General features: G+C 57.0%; 1 protein-coding gene across 1 annotated transcript in view; it reads left to right on the top strand.

The window, feature by feature from the left end:
- The first annotated feature begins 1,150 nt into the window (after positions 1-1,150).
- LOC120234796 (transmembrane protein 132B) overlaps positions 1,151-15,295 on the top strand; it is a 368,719-nt gene continuing 354,574 nt past the window's right edge. Inside the window, exon 1 of the mRNA XM_039236821.1 lies at positions 1,151-1,470. Within this exon, the coding sequence (XP_039092752.1) occupies positions 1,404-1,470 (67 nt within the window). The 5' untranslated portion in view covers positions 1,151-1,403. The remainder of the gene's footprint in view (positions 1,471-15,295) is intronic.

The following is a 15,295-nucleotide window of genomic DNA, read 5'->3' as shown; positions in this document are numbered from 1 at the left end:
ACATGGGAGCTGGGACTTAGCAAGGGCTCCCTCCTCGGATGCCTCCCCGCCCCCCCCTCCAGCTGTGTAGGGCAAGTTTCCAGGCATCTGAGGACTGCTAGAGCCCCCACGTGCGCCCAGCTTGATGCATTCAATTTGCTGAGTCCCCGCTGCCCGGCCCGGGTCGGGGTGAAGGGTGCCCAGGGGCATAATAGGTACTGTGCGCCCCCAACGAGGCCTTTTCCCCAGACTGGAAGAATCTGACCACCCAGTCCCCGTCCCCGCCTCCAATGCACCCTCCGGCCGCGGCTGTGACCCTGCCCCCGAGCTCGCCCCGCGCCCCCCTCCGCCTCCAGGGCATCCTCTCGCTCAGGTAAATAAGGGCCCCCGAGGGTCCTTGCCCTACAAGCCTTTCAGGACGTGGACCGCGCCCAGCCAGGGCACCCCGGTCCCTGCTCTCCTGCTGGCTGGAAACTCCTCAGGTAGCCGCCGACGCCCCGGGGCGACCCCCGCCCTCCCCTCCCCTCCAGGCACCCAAGCTGTGCTACATGAATCCCAGGACCTCTCATCCCGCCCAGCCTCGCAGTCCCTGTCCCCCGCGGGCACCCCTCCCCCCACCTCCGGGAGGTCGCTGCCCCATCCGAGGACCTCCCCCCCCACGCCCCCGCGACCTTGGGAACTCCCGCCACTTGGCCCGAATCCGCCCCATCTGTCGGCTGTCGGCGGGCAGGCGCCCCCTCCCGCGGCCCGGTCCGCGCGCCCGCCCCCGACCGCCCCCGCGGGGCTCTCCGGGCCGGAGCCGCCGGCGCCCGCCCCCAGGGACGCCCGGGAGTGGCACGTCCCGCCGCCTATGGCTGGGCGGCCGCGCGGGGCCCCGTCTCCGCGGCGGGCCCGCCCCCTCCCGGCCCCGCCCCCTCCCGGCCCCGCCCCCGCCCTGGCCCCGCCCGCCGCCGCCGCCCCGCCCTCCGCCCGGCGCTCGCCGCTCGCTCACTCTCTCGCGGGCCGAGGGGCGGCCGGCAGCTGGCGCGGGCAGAGGCGGCGGCGGCGGCGGCGGCGCCACGGCGATGGGACGGGCGCTGGGGCGCAGGAGCCGCGGCGGCGGCGGGGCCCGCGCAACTCGGGCCAAGTGCGGGGCCGCCGGCGCGGGCGCGGGGCGCTGAGCCCCCCGCGGCCTTCCGGCTCCCGGGCCGCGCACGGCCGAGCCCCGGAGAGCGCGCAGGGGCGAGCGGAGGAGAGCGCCGCCAGCGCCGGCTGCCTGCGTCTGGGGAAGAGCGGCGCCCCGGGGGGCGAGCCATGCCCCGCGCCCGAGCGTAGCCGCCGGGGGCTGCCCCCCTGCCCCCTCCCCTCCCCCCCCGGGAGCCGCGGGCCGGGCAGGGCGCGCGACAGGAGCAGCCCCGCGCCGCGCCCACCGCGCGCCGAGGACCATGCCGCCCCCGGGCCGGGCGCCGCCGCTCGGGCTGCTGCTGGCGCTGACTGCGCTCCGGTGCCCAGGTAACGCGTCCCCGGACCCCATCCCCGACCCCGGCCGCGGCGCACAAAGTTGGCTCCCGCGCGGGGCGGCCACCTCCTTCGCAAGTCCCCGGCAGGGCGCATCTCCCGGAGCCGGGGGTCCTCAGCACTAACCTCTCCGCCCGGCGCGAGCTCCCCAGACCCCAGCTCCCCTGCGGAGCCCTTCAGGGCGCGCGGGGGCAACAGCGTCTCGAGGCGGGTGGGGGCGCGCCTCCAGGAATCTAGCCCCCTCTCCGCGCCGTCCCGGTACCCGCGGGGTTTCGCTGTGCCGGGGCGGCGGCGGCCCCCTCCTCCCCGCGTCCTGATGCCCGCGGACGACGCGCGGCCGTGCGTTCCCAGGACACCTGCGGGGCCCCGGCCTCGAGGTCGTCTCGGTCGGCGCAGCCTGTCTGGCTTGTCCGCAGCCTCTCCCGCTCGCCGCCGCACCCTCTGCTTTTACGCCCCCCTTCCCCGAGCACGTCCCCTCCCCGCGTGGCCTCCCCTTAGCCCGGGCGCAGCCTGCTGCCGGCTTTCTGGAGACGCGTGCTGCCCCAGCGCCCTGACCCCAAGGCGGCCCGGCGGCCCGGCGCGCGCGCAGGGCCGCCTGGAACGCGGTGATGCCCAGAGCCATTGCCTGGGTACCGTGGAGCCGGGCTCCCTGCTGGCACCGGCGCAGCTGTCGCCAAGACCTAGTGAGTGGGAAAGGCAACATAGTCATGTATTTTCTCTCTCTGCTGGAGTTTGGAAAGCTGCTACCACCTTGGCGTGCCTACATGTTGGTTCTAGAGGAAGCCTGTCCTAAAATGCCAATCCCTCCCCTCCCCTCCCCCCACCCCAAGCGGTGGAGACCATCCTAAAGGCTCCGATGAACGCCGGAACCATGACGAGCAACATCCGTGTTCATTTGGGGAGCTCGGTTCTCCAACCCTTTCAAAATCAAGACCCATGGTTTGGGAGCCGAGAGCGTTCTCTTTAGAAAAAAAATTCTCCTCCTTTTCTTAACAAACAAACCGCACAGACACCCAGGATGCAGTAGAAAAATAGAACTTTAACTTTTCAGCTGTAACCACCTTGGGGAGGTTGCATTTAGGAACAGAGCTTGTGCCAACTTAACGGGTGATGTATTTGCATGGCAAAAGTAAACACTGTCTTCCTTTGAGATGCCCTGAAGTGACCCAAAATATTTCATAAAACCTTCTGCTCAGAAAACAACCTTGTCAGAGCTCTCCATCGGCGTTCAGCTCCGGCTTAACGTGTGGATGGATCTCCAATCAGCTGGGTGATACGCGGCCACCCTGCTTCTTCCTCCCCGCGTCCTTCTGCGCTCCGTAAGGGGGGCTGTTGCTGGGGTCACGGCCGTTTCCTCTTAGCCAAAGCCCTCCCTGGGACCTGTTCCCAAAAGTGCAGTCCCTTGGACTTGAACATTGCAGTTCTGTCTCTATTTTGTTTCTCCACGGGGGTCAGCCTTTGCCTGGATGTGCTCGGAAGCCGATATTGGAAGTCCCTCCCAGAAGCTGCCTGCCTAACGCCTGTAGGAGAACATGGAGAACACCCCCACCCGCCCCCGGCCCCGTCCCCTAGCAACGGCAGAGCTTGTGCCTGGCTCTGGGAGGAGGCCGGTTCTGGCACGGAAGGTGTGCCGCTTCCTGCTGCCGGGCCCTAGCCCTGGTGCCCTGCGGCTCCCCGAGTCTCAGCTGGGGAGCTCGTTCCGCAGGGGCCGTGAGGGCAGACCCCCCCCCCCAAGCCATGGGCAGGTTCTTGGGCGCACATGTAAGTCTTTCACCGGTCCCTACCAGGGCCGTAAAGAGAGACAGTTTGATAACTCTATATTTAGCACCAGTTAGAAGAGCTAGGAAAAAAACAAGGCTGCGATTCTTGAACGATACTTAGCTGCCTACTGTTGGTTGAAAGGTTCGGAGGAATTAGCTAGGGCTTCCTTCAGAGCCGGCTGGATCTTCTGGATAATTTCTGGCATGGTTTAGCGACCACGTCTGGCCGAGGTTGGGGAGAGGGGCTGGAAGGGTGTTCAGGGAAGGAAGGATGCCCTCTCCCCGGGCGCTCGCGGGGACTGTCTGCTCTGTGCCCCCCCCCCCCCGCGTGGGCAGCTGCCATGGTAAAGAGCGAGGTGGGCGTACTCTTAGCCTTGTAAGCGCTTAAACATATGGAACGGTACTCGCTAAGAGTCAGCACAAATCCCCCAGCTTAGCGACTGGGGGGCCCCCATTATTCAAGCCACTTTTGTGCGAGCTACGGCTTTGCAAATTAGCGGCGCTCTGACGGTCCCTGCTGGGGAAAATGGACGCGCCTTGCTTCATTGACCCATTGTGTTCAGGGTCTATAAAATTGGGGTGGGTGGAGAGCCCCCTGACTAGGGGGCTTGTGAGCGGCAGAGCGTGCTAGTGTGTGTGTGGGGGGGTGGCTTTGGCTTCAAAGCCGAGATACTCTTCGCCCTGCCTGGCACCTTGGCATGGCACGGGGTATATTTCTTTCTTGTGACAGTAGTGATTTGGGAGGGGGGGGGTTGCCTGTGTGTGGTGTTGCTCTTCCGAGAAGTGTCGTCGGGAGGTGCTGGGGAGGGCTATGCAAATGCTGTCACCTCCCCTGAGTGATTTAATGGCGGCACAGTGGAGGTTCCCAGAGTAAATCATTTCAGTGCCCCCCTCCCCTACCGGATGCAGGGAACTTGGGACGCGCAAGGCTTCTGCATGAGCTGTGGCGCTGGGAGCCAGCAATGAGCATGGTGGTGGCCGTGACCCAAGAGAGCAAAAGAAACCCCTTGCTTGTTGCTGTCAAGCCCAGGAGGGTGGTCCCTGGGCCTTGTTCCCGGATGAGTCCCCTGGTTGTACGCGGCTGGGTGGCTCCTTTCTTCTCTCCGGGTCTAACACTGAATGGGCACAGAGAGTAGACACTTCCCTTTGTGGCTCTGGGGTTGAGCGAGTGCACGCAGCCCGTCACCGTGGGGAGATGGGGTGCGCGTAGCACCCCCAGCTCTTTCTTGGGGTGAGTGGCCTTGCAGAGCAAGATGCCGTCTCAGAGCCCAGCCCCCCCCCCACCCCACCCCCCCGTGCAGATAGGAAAGAGGAGACTCGGACGCGGGGAGTGACTTGCTCAGGGTCACTTGACGGTGCATTGGTGTCAGATCAGGCACCCGGGTCACACAACTGCTCTTTGGAAAAAACTTCAACCAGGTGTTTCTCACCGTGCACAGGGGAGTGTCTTTCTGGTGAGGGCTCTACTGGATGGTCCTTTGAGGGACTGGGGCTTCGTTTACGGAGCCCAAGGTCATGAGAATGACAGCAGTCATCACGGTGGTGCGGACGGGGATGGGGTGACGGAGGCGCCCACCAGGCCGCCCCGGGCTTGCCTCGGGCGAACACAGCGGAGACCCGCCTCGCCGGCGGGTGGGCGCTCTCCCCATCCACGGTTTCCGGGCGAGGGTACAGAGACCCAGAGATGCCGAGTGTCTCCTGGAGGTCACACTGTGTCAGGTTCTAGCCCAGGGGCTGGTCTGCGGCTGACACGGCTGGGTTCCACTGCATGACCTCGCTCAGGGTGGTATGGACCGGCTGCCGCGGTCCACGCTGGGGGGGTGGGGGACTGGGGACTATCGCGTCCCGCCCACTGCCAGCCTTGGCCGGGGGCCTGGACGGCTGTTCTGCAACAAATGCATCCGTGGGCGGGAAGTAAGGTTGGGAGCCGAAGGGATCATCCAGAGTGGACTCAGCTCTGCAGGCAGCTGGGAATCCTTTCAGTTCGGTGCCCTCGAGGGATTAGATGCTTCTGTTCAAGGCTGAGACTCTGGCAGACAGACTCCCCCTCCTTTGCATTTGGTCTCCTCCCCTGGATCTTCCATTTTGGTGAACCGGAGCCTGAAACTGGCTCAGCTAACCCTGCTCTCCAGCTGTCTGTGTTCAGAGCCCCTCACAGGCTTGGCCTCACTGAATCCTCAGCAGCCCCATGGGGTAAGGACTGTATTTGGCCCATGTTACAGATGAGGAAGCCGAGGCCGCGGCTCATGCGAGGTCACACACACGGATGTGAACCCACAGCATGCCTGGTTCAGAGTCCGTGCTCTTAACCGTCGTCTTCTGCGTGCTCGTGGCTCCAAGGTTTCTGGGTGGTTAGTTGGATTTTGAGCCCAACTTGGGCCCAGGGGATTCAGGGATTTGTCCCAAGTTGAAGGTAGCGCTGGTTCTTTTTTGAGAAAATTGTTCTGGGAAATGTTGGCTACTCTAAAGTCATCCGCCTCGGTCGGTCGGAGCCCTGGGGTGTGTCTGCAGGGAGGGCCTGGCGTTTTGGGTAGCTGCGCCTGCGTGGAAATGCAGCGCAGGGCCACTTCTGTGGCCCTTGGGCCGTGTCTGGCTGCAGACTCCTCGTTAGTTGCCAGCATTTAAAAAGTGGGAGGTGTCAGTATCACCATCCAGGTTTCTGGCTTCTCTCAAGAAATTGGGAGATCTCGTCTAACCCTTGACCTCTCTGAGACTCAGTTTCCCCATCTGCAGAATGGGCCCTGCCGCAGTCCATTCAGGCTGCTGGAACAAAATACCACAGGATGGGTGCCGTGTAAACAACAGACCTCTGTTTCTCACAGTTCTGGAAACCGGGAAGTCCAAGATCACGGCCCCAGCATGGCCACGTTCTGGTGAGGGCTGTCTTCTCTCCCCGTGTCCTCACGTGTGGAAGGCTGCGGGAGCTCTCTGCCGGGCCGGGGGGCGGGTGTCTTTTCTCTGAGGGCTCTGATTCCACTCATGAGGCTCCACCCTCACGAGCTCATCACCTCCCAAAGGCCCTACCTCCTGATGTCATCATACTGGGGGTGAGGTTTCAACTAGGAAGACCAGATGGGCTCTTTGCTGTGACAGTCACAGCTGTGACGCGAAGGTCAGCGGGGCCTTGGTGACTGCCGAGGGGCTACTCCGGATCTCCTGGGATCCCTGGGGCGTTGCCCAGAGAGCAGGGGCTCCGATGTAGCCCCGGTGGGGATACTAAGGTTCAGAGGAACTCAGGGACCCGATCGACAATACAGATTGTGAGTGGCAGGGTGGGGTCTCCTTCCCAAAGTGCCTGACTCTTGTCTTTCCTGCCTCTAGGGCGCCTTCTTATCCTGGAGTTTCCCCTCGTTTCCCAAACTCTCCGGCTCAGGTGACTGTTCCCTCAGGGAACTTGCATTCTAGGGCAGGTTCCCGTGACGGAGAGACAAGGAGCCAACAGATTCACAAACCGGAAAGTCCTAGGCAGTAACTTGTGCCCTTCGTATTCAGTACGAGGCACTGGGATGGGGAATGATCCAGGAAGACTTCCTGGAGGAGGTGGCCTTCATCTCCAAAGACCTACATGATCAGAAGGAGCCAGCCTGGAGAAGGGTGTCCCAGGCGGGAGTGTGAATGCTCGCAGGGTGTTTTGCGCGGTGCTGGGCACACAGCAGGTGCTCGCTGACCGTTTGTTCCTTCACTCATTCACTCATTCATTCATTCAGCAGACATTAATTAGCTCTAAGCTCTGGGGATACAGCGTGGAACAAAGGAGACACATTCCCCATTCTGAGGAGCTGTCCGTCGGCTGGAGCGAGACAGTAAGAAAACAACAGACAAACAAATACATAATTTAATGGCAGGCGGTGAAAGGTGCCAAGGGGAGAGACAAAGCCTTCCTTGTCCCTTTCTCCTCCGTCCACGCACTTGTTTTGCTGCTCGAGTGCAGGACGGAGCCGTGACGCCCACTGCCTGCCAAGGGAGGGACAGAAAGAAGCCTGGTTCCTTGGAGTTGAAACCCGGTGCCTTCCCTTCTGCTTGGATCACCTGGGTCCTCAGTCAGGGTGTTCCGAACTCCCTTCCCTGACACCTGGCTCCTTAACTGATCAATACCCTCTCCCTACAACTCCAGTCCCAAAATAGTTACATAAAAAATCAATAGAGTCCAATTTGATTTGCTGTATTTTATTACCGCGGATGATGGAGCGCCTGCAATCGCCTGGTGCTTCTGAGCCGGGCTGTTTTGCGGTGTTAACCCAAATTAACCCCTTGGGGGACCTAACTCCTCATGGCTCTGCCTCGGTGCCCAGAATTCAGCGCCTACGAAGGGTGACTCAGTAAATAACGCATCTCTAACGTCTGCTTTGTGCTCGGAATGTCTCCCACCAGGGCTCCTAAGGCACCGGAGCAAACGGACGCGTGAAAATAGTGCCGTGGCCGCGGCCGGCGCTCCCCGGGCCGGCTCCGTGGGCCTGGGGGGGGGGGGTCCTGGCTTGCCTTCCAGAACCGTGGGGCGGCGGGCTGGCTCTGCCCGGGCCCCCGGCTCTCGGATTCCTTGGCTTCCTTTGTTTGCCCGGTTCTCTTCTTGTTGTGTGCAGTCGACGTATTTATATCCTTGGCTCGGTGTTTTTCCCTTCTGTGCCATCTGCTGCTGCCGGCTCTCCTGGGCGAGCTGAGGGGGCCCCCGGGCGGAGGGGTGGGGCCCTGCAGAAGATGAGGCCGGAGGGGGGTGGCCAGGCGGGAAGGGACCCTGTTCTCCAGCCGAAATACGGGGCAGGGGCAGTGGAAGGGGAGGGACACGGTGCGGATGGAGAACGTCATTTCACCAAATAAGTTCCCCAGGGTGGCGGTGACTCGGAACTTTTCCAGGCCAGGGGAGAGCCTCTGGCCGCCTCTGGGCCGTATCTGGCCTGCGGACGCGTCTGGTTAGTTGCTGGTGTTTAAAAAGGGGCAGATGTCAACATCCAGGTTTCTGGCTTCTCGCAAGAAATCGGGAGGTCTGGGACACGGGTGCAGCTCCTTGAGCTCTCTGAGACTCTGCTTCCCCATCTGTAAAACGGGTCTCAAACTCCCCTCCTGCAGATCTTCTTCCTTTTTTTTTTTTTTTTTTTTAAATGTTTTTTATTTATTTCTAGGAGAGAGAGAGAGACAGCGTGAGCAGGGGAGGGTCAGAGAGAGAGGGAGCCACAGACTGAAACAGGCTCCAGGCTCTGAGCTGGCAGTCAGCACAGAGCCCGACGCGGGGCTCGAACCCACGAACCGCGAGATCACGACCCGAGCGAAAGTCGGACGCTTAACCAACTACGCCACCCGGGCGCCCCTCCTGCAGATCTTCTTCCTTGAAACTCTACCCCGTCTGCTTCCTTCCTCCTTGCCTGCCTTTGCTTTTTCTGACACACCTTCCTTGTGCTCTCTGCTGTGACGCCACTGTCCTCGGAGCTGGGGAGACGGCAAGGACGAGACACACAAAGGTGCCCGTCCTCATGGCATCAGCCCAGAGGTGCAGACAGACAGATACTGAACTAAACAAATAGCCCAGATGCAGTTCTTTTTTTAAATTTTTCTTTAACGTTTTTTTGAGAGACAGAGAGAGAGAGAGAGAGCGTGGGCAGGGGAGGAGGAGAGAGAGAGGGAGACACAGAATCAGAAGCAGCTCCAGGCTCCCAGCTGTCCGCACAGAGCCCGACGTGGGGTTCGAACTCACAAACTGTGAGATCATGACCTGAGCTGAAGTTGGACGCTTAACCGACTGAGCCACCAGGTGCCCCCAAAATACAGTTTCTTAAATGGCAGTAAGTGCTACAGAGAAGCATGGAACAGGGCAGCAGAGAGGGAGTGCTGGGAAGGCGTGTTTTGCAGTTTTATCTTAGTTTTTCAAATATATGTATATATGTATTTTTTTGTTGTTTTATTGAGTAAGCTCTACACGCAGCATGGGGCTCGAACTCACAACCCTGAGATCAAGAGTCACCTGCTTCACTGACTGAGCCAGCCAGGCGCCCTCAAAATTCTAAATAGCAGCATCCAGAAAGGTGACATTTAAGCAAAGACCTAAACGAGTAAGAGAGGAAGCTATCCAGTGGACTTCTTGGGGAAGACTGTTCTGAGTAGAGGGAACAGCGAGTGCAAAGGCCCTGAGGTGCTGAGGACTGTGGCTTTTCCTCTGAGCGGGGAGGTGGCTGGTCCAGGCTTGGATCACAGGGGCAGCCGTAGACAAGGTCGGAAGTGGGATTCGGGTGCAGTTGAAAGTTACGCCACAGGACCAGCTGACCAATAACATTCATCCGGTAAATATTTACTGGGTGCCGACTCTATGCCTGTCACTGTACTTGGAAATGGGGCCGAATCAGTATTTGTCAGCGATGAAATTAACAAACAGAACTTATATTTGTGAGTTGGGTGTTTGTCCCCGACGGCCCCGGGAAGAAGATTGGGGTGGATGAGTTAAGGGGATCTGAGGATGACCCTGGGTGCAAAACGCTTACTAACACAGTGTCTGGTACATACTAAGTGCTCAGTAAATGGAGGCAGTTATTAATAACACTGTTAGGGCAGTTGAGGAAACTAGGACCTGTTAGCCTAGAAGTGCGGTTGATGGAGGTTGAACTTGACCTATGTCTATCAGACTCACCGTGGTGCCCACGTCTCCTGCTGGAGCCAGTGATAGTCGAGGAAGAAAAGTTCCCGCGCTCGTGATGTGATTATTCTGGCAGTTTGTTGTTCGCCGCCAGGTTAGGTGCACTTGCTTTTCTCTAGCAGGTGTGTAGGTGAAACGCTGCGTGTCAGTCAAATTCTACCTTCTCCATCAACTTCCACCGCAGTTTGGAGATGTGTGAGTTCCATCCGCCCCCGGGCTGGCTCTGGCGCCTGGCACGCTGCTGGCTGGTTTCTGGGTCCCTTAAACGGACACCACCAAACTGTGCATGGGCTAACTCTGGCTCTCCACTCGTGTTTGTAAATAAAGTTTTATTGCAACACAGCCACGTCCATTTGTTTACATACTGTTTGTGGCCGCGTTCCCACAACAGTGAGAGCTGAGTGCTGTCAGAGGGCATCGTGCCCGCAAAGCGGGAAGAAACGACTACTACCTAGCCCTTCCGCAGACCAAGCTTGCCTCAGTGAAGGTCACAAGGGAATGTCTGTAAATGTGTGTTAATAGCACACGTTTGTGGTCAAGAACGAGTATCCCTTTTTAATGTCAAAAAAACAAAACAAAACTGTCCAGCTCATCTGAATGAGAGGAACTGGGGGGTTTGGTATCTCTTGGTTGAAACAAACAAACAAACAAAACATATTGATTGAAAGTTGCCATCAATTCAGTAATGCTCTTGAATGAGTGGGTTTGGGTAATTACAGTAGCATTTATGTAACATTTTAAAAATAGTAGCGCATGTGTGTGCAAGATATTTTTGCTCTGTAGGCAAAGCTGGTGGCTTACAGCTCAGGAGACCCTCCTCGGGGTGCTGCTGGAGACAGGCGGTATTAAAGGTGCCCACTGGTTAGTTATTTCAGACTTGGGATGACATTGGTCAATGGATCTCTTTCATGGCCTTGTGTTTTTTTCTTTTTGGATTGTTTTATTTATTTAAAATTTTTTTTATAAAGTCATACTTTTTTTTTTAATGCTTATTTGTTTTTGAGAGAGAGACAGAGCATGAGCAGGGGAGGGGCAGAGAGAGAGAGGGAGACACAGAATCCAAAGCAGGCTCCAGGCTCTGAGCTGTCAGCACAGAGCCCAACGCGGGGCCTGAACCTACAAACCGTGAGATCATGACCTGAGCCAAAGTTGGACGCTTAACTGACTGAGCCGCCCAGGCGCCCCTGGATTGTTTTAAAGATGAACACAGCCTTCTGTATATTTCCTTGTGACACTCAGGTCCGTTTTCAGTGCTAAGATTTTGAGTTCACTTATGGAGATGAGTGTGCTAAATGCAGAGTGTATGTCCCTGTATTCATGTGGATTCTTATCACTGCAAGGGACAAAGTTGGGAATTTGCTGGACTCTGGAGCTAGGAAGTTCAAGGAAGAGACACCTTCAGGCGTGGCTAGATCCGGGGGCTTAACGCTTCTAATGAGCGCTTCTGCTCTCTCACTCTGACTCTTGGTTCTCTTTTTCCTCTGTGTTCATTTAATTCTCAGACAGCCTTTGTCCACCTACTGGCAGATCTGGTCACTGTCAGGTCCAGGCTTTCCTCCAAAATCACTCGTCTCTTGTCATTGTACCAGCAAGGACCCCTGGACTAACTTGGGTCAGGTACTGAGCCCTCAGCCAGGGCCCGTGACCGTGGATGGAATCCTCTATGTGATTAGCCACACTTAAGTCAGAAGCTCATCTCTGGAGTTGGGATTGGAAGCACGTTTCCAGAAAGAGAGACAGGAGATGATTTCCCAGAGGAAAATCCCGGGGCTTTTACACCGGAAGGAAGGAGTTGCAGCAGCAGCCTCCCCAGTGTGGTGGGGAGAACCTTCCAGGCCGGGAGAGCCCTCACCTGTGGGCTGAAGCCTCCGGTGCCCCTCCTCACGGAGCCCAACGCTCCGTCCCATCCTGGCGCGTGGCCGCCGGCCGCTGCCGTAACCTCTGGGCTGCGTCCTTATGCGCTGCACGTCTGAGGCCCCAGTCCAGTGATGTCACACATCTTTTGGTTGCTTTGAAAACACGGAATATTGGGATGCAGTCTGCTCGTATCTATGAAGAGAGAAGCTGGTCTCTGACCCAACAATCCCACTTGAGGGAAACCTGTTTTTAGCAGTGAAAGCACCACTGTATCAGGTTGTATGTTCTGGGATGTTTATAGCCGCGTCTTCGGTGCTGGCAGAACAGAGAACCAAAGAGCCCAACGGCCCGTCAGTAAAGTAGTTCTTGACCGCGTGGTATTTCTGTGCGCATGACCGTTAACTGTTGAAAAGAGCAGCTTGGATGTACATTCTCTTCTGGAACAATGACCTGGGCTTATTGTTAAGACAGAAAAGTGAGTTGTGAGGTAACTTCCACTGTGCAATGTGGTTTTGATAACAACGAACCTGGGGCACCTGGGGGGCTCCGTCCGTTAAGCATCCGATTTCAGCTCAGGTCATGATCTCGCGGTTCGTGGGTTCGAGCCCTGCGTTGGGCTCTGTGCTGACAGCTCAGAGCCTGGAGCCTGTTTCAGTCTGTGACTCCCTCTCTCTCTGACCCTCCCCTGCTCACACACTCTCTCTCTCTCTTAAAAATAAACATTAAAAGCAACAGCAATGAACCAAAGTCCCCCCCCTCGCCCCGCCGTGTACAGAATAGCTAGTACTTACACGGTGCTTCCCATATCCCAGTCACAGTGTTAAGTACTTCGCATGTGTCAGCTCCTCTAACCCTTACAAGAAGCCTAGGTGTGTGGGTATTATTATTGTACCCCTGTTAAAGAAGGGGACATTGAGGGACTGAGAGGTTAGCCAGAGTTGCATGATCTGAATGAAGGGCTGAAGGGGGTGTTGTGGTGGGTGGTGGGCCAGGAGGGGGCGGGAGAGGCAGGGCATCTGGAATGTTTGAGATGTTTTAGCCACAATAATGTACAGTTTTATGTAGAGAAGCCCCGCTCTTTCCCTTAGGGTTTCTGGGGCCCCGTGGGGCTGGTGACAGTGCCTCAGTGGGGATCCTCCTGATTTGCTGCTGTGCTTTGCTGGTGCTGGCGGCTGTGGCGCCCGGAACTCGGGTCACCCAGCACGGAAGCTGCTTCGTGGCTCTCTGGGGGAAGGGAATCCTGGCTGTGTGGTGTGATGGGCGTGCCTGTGGAGAATGGGGTCATCCGCAAGTAGCACGGACTTACGTGGTGGCGGCTTGAAAAGTAGACGGTTTCGATCCCACGCCAGATTCTGGTGCCGTGTTGAGAACTGTGGTGGGCTCTGTTCCATGAAGTTTTTTGCTCCCTTCTACCATTTCAAGTTTGTGGTCTTTGTCCTCATGGCCCAAGATGGCAGCTGTGGGTCCAGCAGTTTCATCTTCATTCCAGGCACCAATCTGGAGGTGCAGACAAAGAAAGGGTAAAAAGGATGTGCATCAGTTGTCTTTCGTGGAGGAGTCCGGTAGTCCCATGATGCTTCCACTTCTGTCCCACTGGCTGTGACTAAGTCACACGGCCCCATCTAGCTGCAAGAGACTCTGGGACGGCTTCATTTTAGATCGCCGAAAGTCAAGAGTTCATTGACTGTGGGAGGACAGAATGGATGTCAGGGGGTTAATTAGTTGTTGGTGATGAATGTGCAAGGATAGCACAGTGTTTGTTGAGAAGGTGTGAGCCATCAGGATCCTTTATAATCGTGTGTGCGTGTGAGTGTGTGTGTACGCACGTGCACGTGTGTGTATGTGAGAGAGAGAGAGAGAGAGAGAGAGAGAGATTTTATTCTGCCTTCTAAGGGGGGGGGCCTGGAAGACATAGTTTTTCTGGGTTCCAGAAGGAAAATGAAAGCATTATGGTGAGTGCGTAACACCGTCTCTGCCAAAGATATAAATATGGCTTAAAGAAACATTGCAGATAAATCTGAAGTGCACTTTGAACAATTTCATATCCTCCCCAAAGATAACCATTCATATCAGTTTGCTGGGTATCTTTCCCTGTAGGAAACACACACACACACACACACACACACACACACACACACACTTAAATGTTTATTTATCTTGAGGGGAAGTGGGAGAAGGAGAGAGCATGCACACGAGTGGGGGAGGGGCAGCGAGATTTGGGGAGAGAATCCCAAGCAGAGCCTCGACGTGGGTCTCAATCCCACGAACCATGAGCTGAAATCGAGTCAGATTGTCAGCTGACTGAGCCACCCCCACTCCAGAAACATATATGTTATAACATAGTTTTAAATTTGTTTTAAAAACATATACTTCTGGGGCACCTGGGTGGCATCTGACTTTGGCTCAGGTCATGATCTCATGGTTCATGAGTTCGAGTCCTGCATCGGGCTCTGTGCTGACATCTTGGAGCCTGCTTCAGATCCTCTGTCTCCCTGTCTCTCAGCCCCTCCCCCCAAAATAAATAAGCATTAAAAAAAATTTAAAAACATCTACTTCTTTATCTCTTCCCCAGTATTCACCTGCATATCGAACTATCTTATTTTTTGAATTGTTGCGTGGTGTCCCATGGTATAGAAATATCATGGAGTGTTTGGTGATTTCCCACTGCCTCACGAAATGGGGATTCTCCAGACATAGAAGAGGGGGTCAGAAAGTAGGGGTTCACCCACCAGGAGCACTGTGCAGAGATCAGCACCCGACCAGGACCTGCAGACATTTGAACGAAGCCGGGGTGGGACTAGGGAGAGCAGGCGAAAGAGCTGACCCCCGAGGAAGTGGAGTTAACGGAGTGATGGGGACGGGGGGGCTGTTTCCCGGCGCCCTGCCGAAGCCCCCCCAGGTCCCGCTGCTGGTGGCTCCCACGGTGGGTGGTTCCCCGAGGGCTGGGAGTGCCAGCCTATTGACTCAACGACATTTCTCCAGATCATGGTATCTTCAGTCTTAGAAAAGGGGCCTCTTCCACGTCTCCAGGGTCTGCCTCACGCCCGCGGTGCAGACCCGCTTGTCTCTCGTGGAAGAGGCTCTCTAGAAAGCGCCGTGGGCTTGTGATGCAATTTTTATTTCCTTACGATATCGTTTTCTCCTTCCACCCACCACCCCCTACGCCCAGCCCGGTTTGAGTGTTTTTCCCTTAAGTTTCTGGGCTGAGCTGTTGGGAGGGTCTGCACGTTTTGGTGTCGGGGGGGAGGCGTCAGCCTGGCTGTTCGCACCAGCCCCACTTACACGAGCTCCGCGTGGTCTCATCTTCCTGCAGGACCGATTTGCCCGTCAGCTCGGATCATCTGTGAGGGAAACTGCGTTTTGCTTCTCTGTCACCGCTTGATGGCTCCGTGACCTTGGGTTGGTTCTCTGTGCTATAAAATTCTCTTCTGTGAAATGGGGAGAGTAGGGGCTTCTACTCCTCAGGCCGCTGTGAAGGATAAGGGAGATGTTGCGTAAGAACTCAACACAGTGCCTGAATCCCCAGGATTCCTTAATACACGCTAGTGTTGCTTTACTTGTCTTCTCCATTTACTGGATGTTT

Source organism: Hyaena hyaena, unplaced genomic scaffold (genome assembly GCF_003009895.1).
Source record: "Hyaena hyaena isolate Hyena2069 unplaced genomic scaffold, ASM300989v1 scaffold_0, whole genome shotgun sequence".
NCBI classification, from domain to species: Eukaryota; Metazoa; Chordata; class Mammalia; order Carnivora; family Hyaenidae; genus Hyaena; species Hyaena hyaena.
This window is presented reverse-complemented; position numbering and strand designations above follow the sequence as displayed.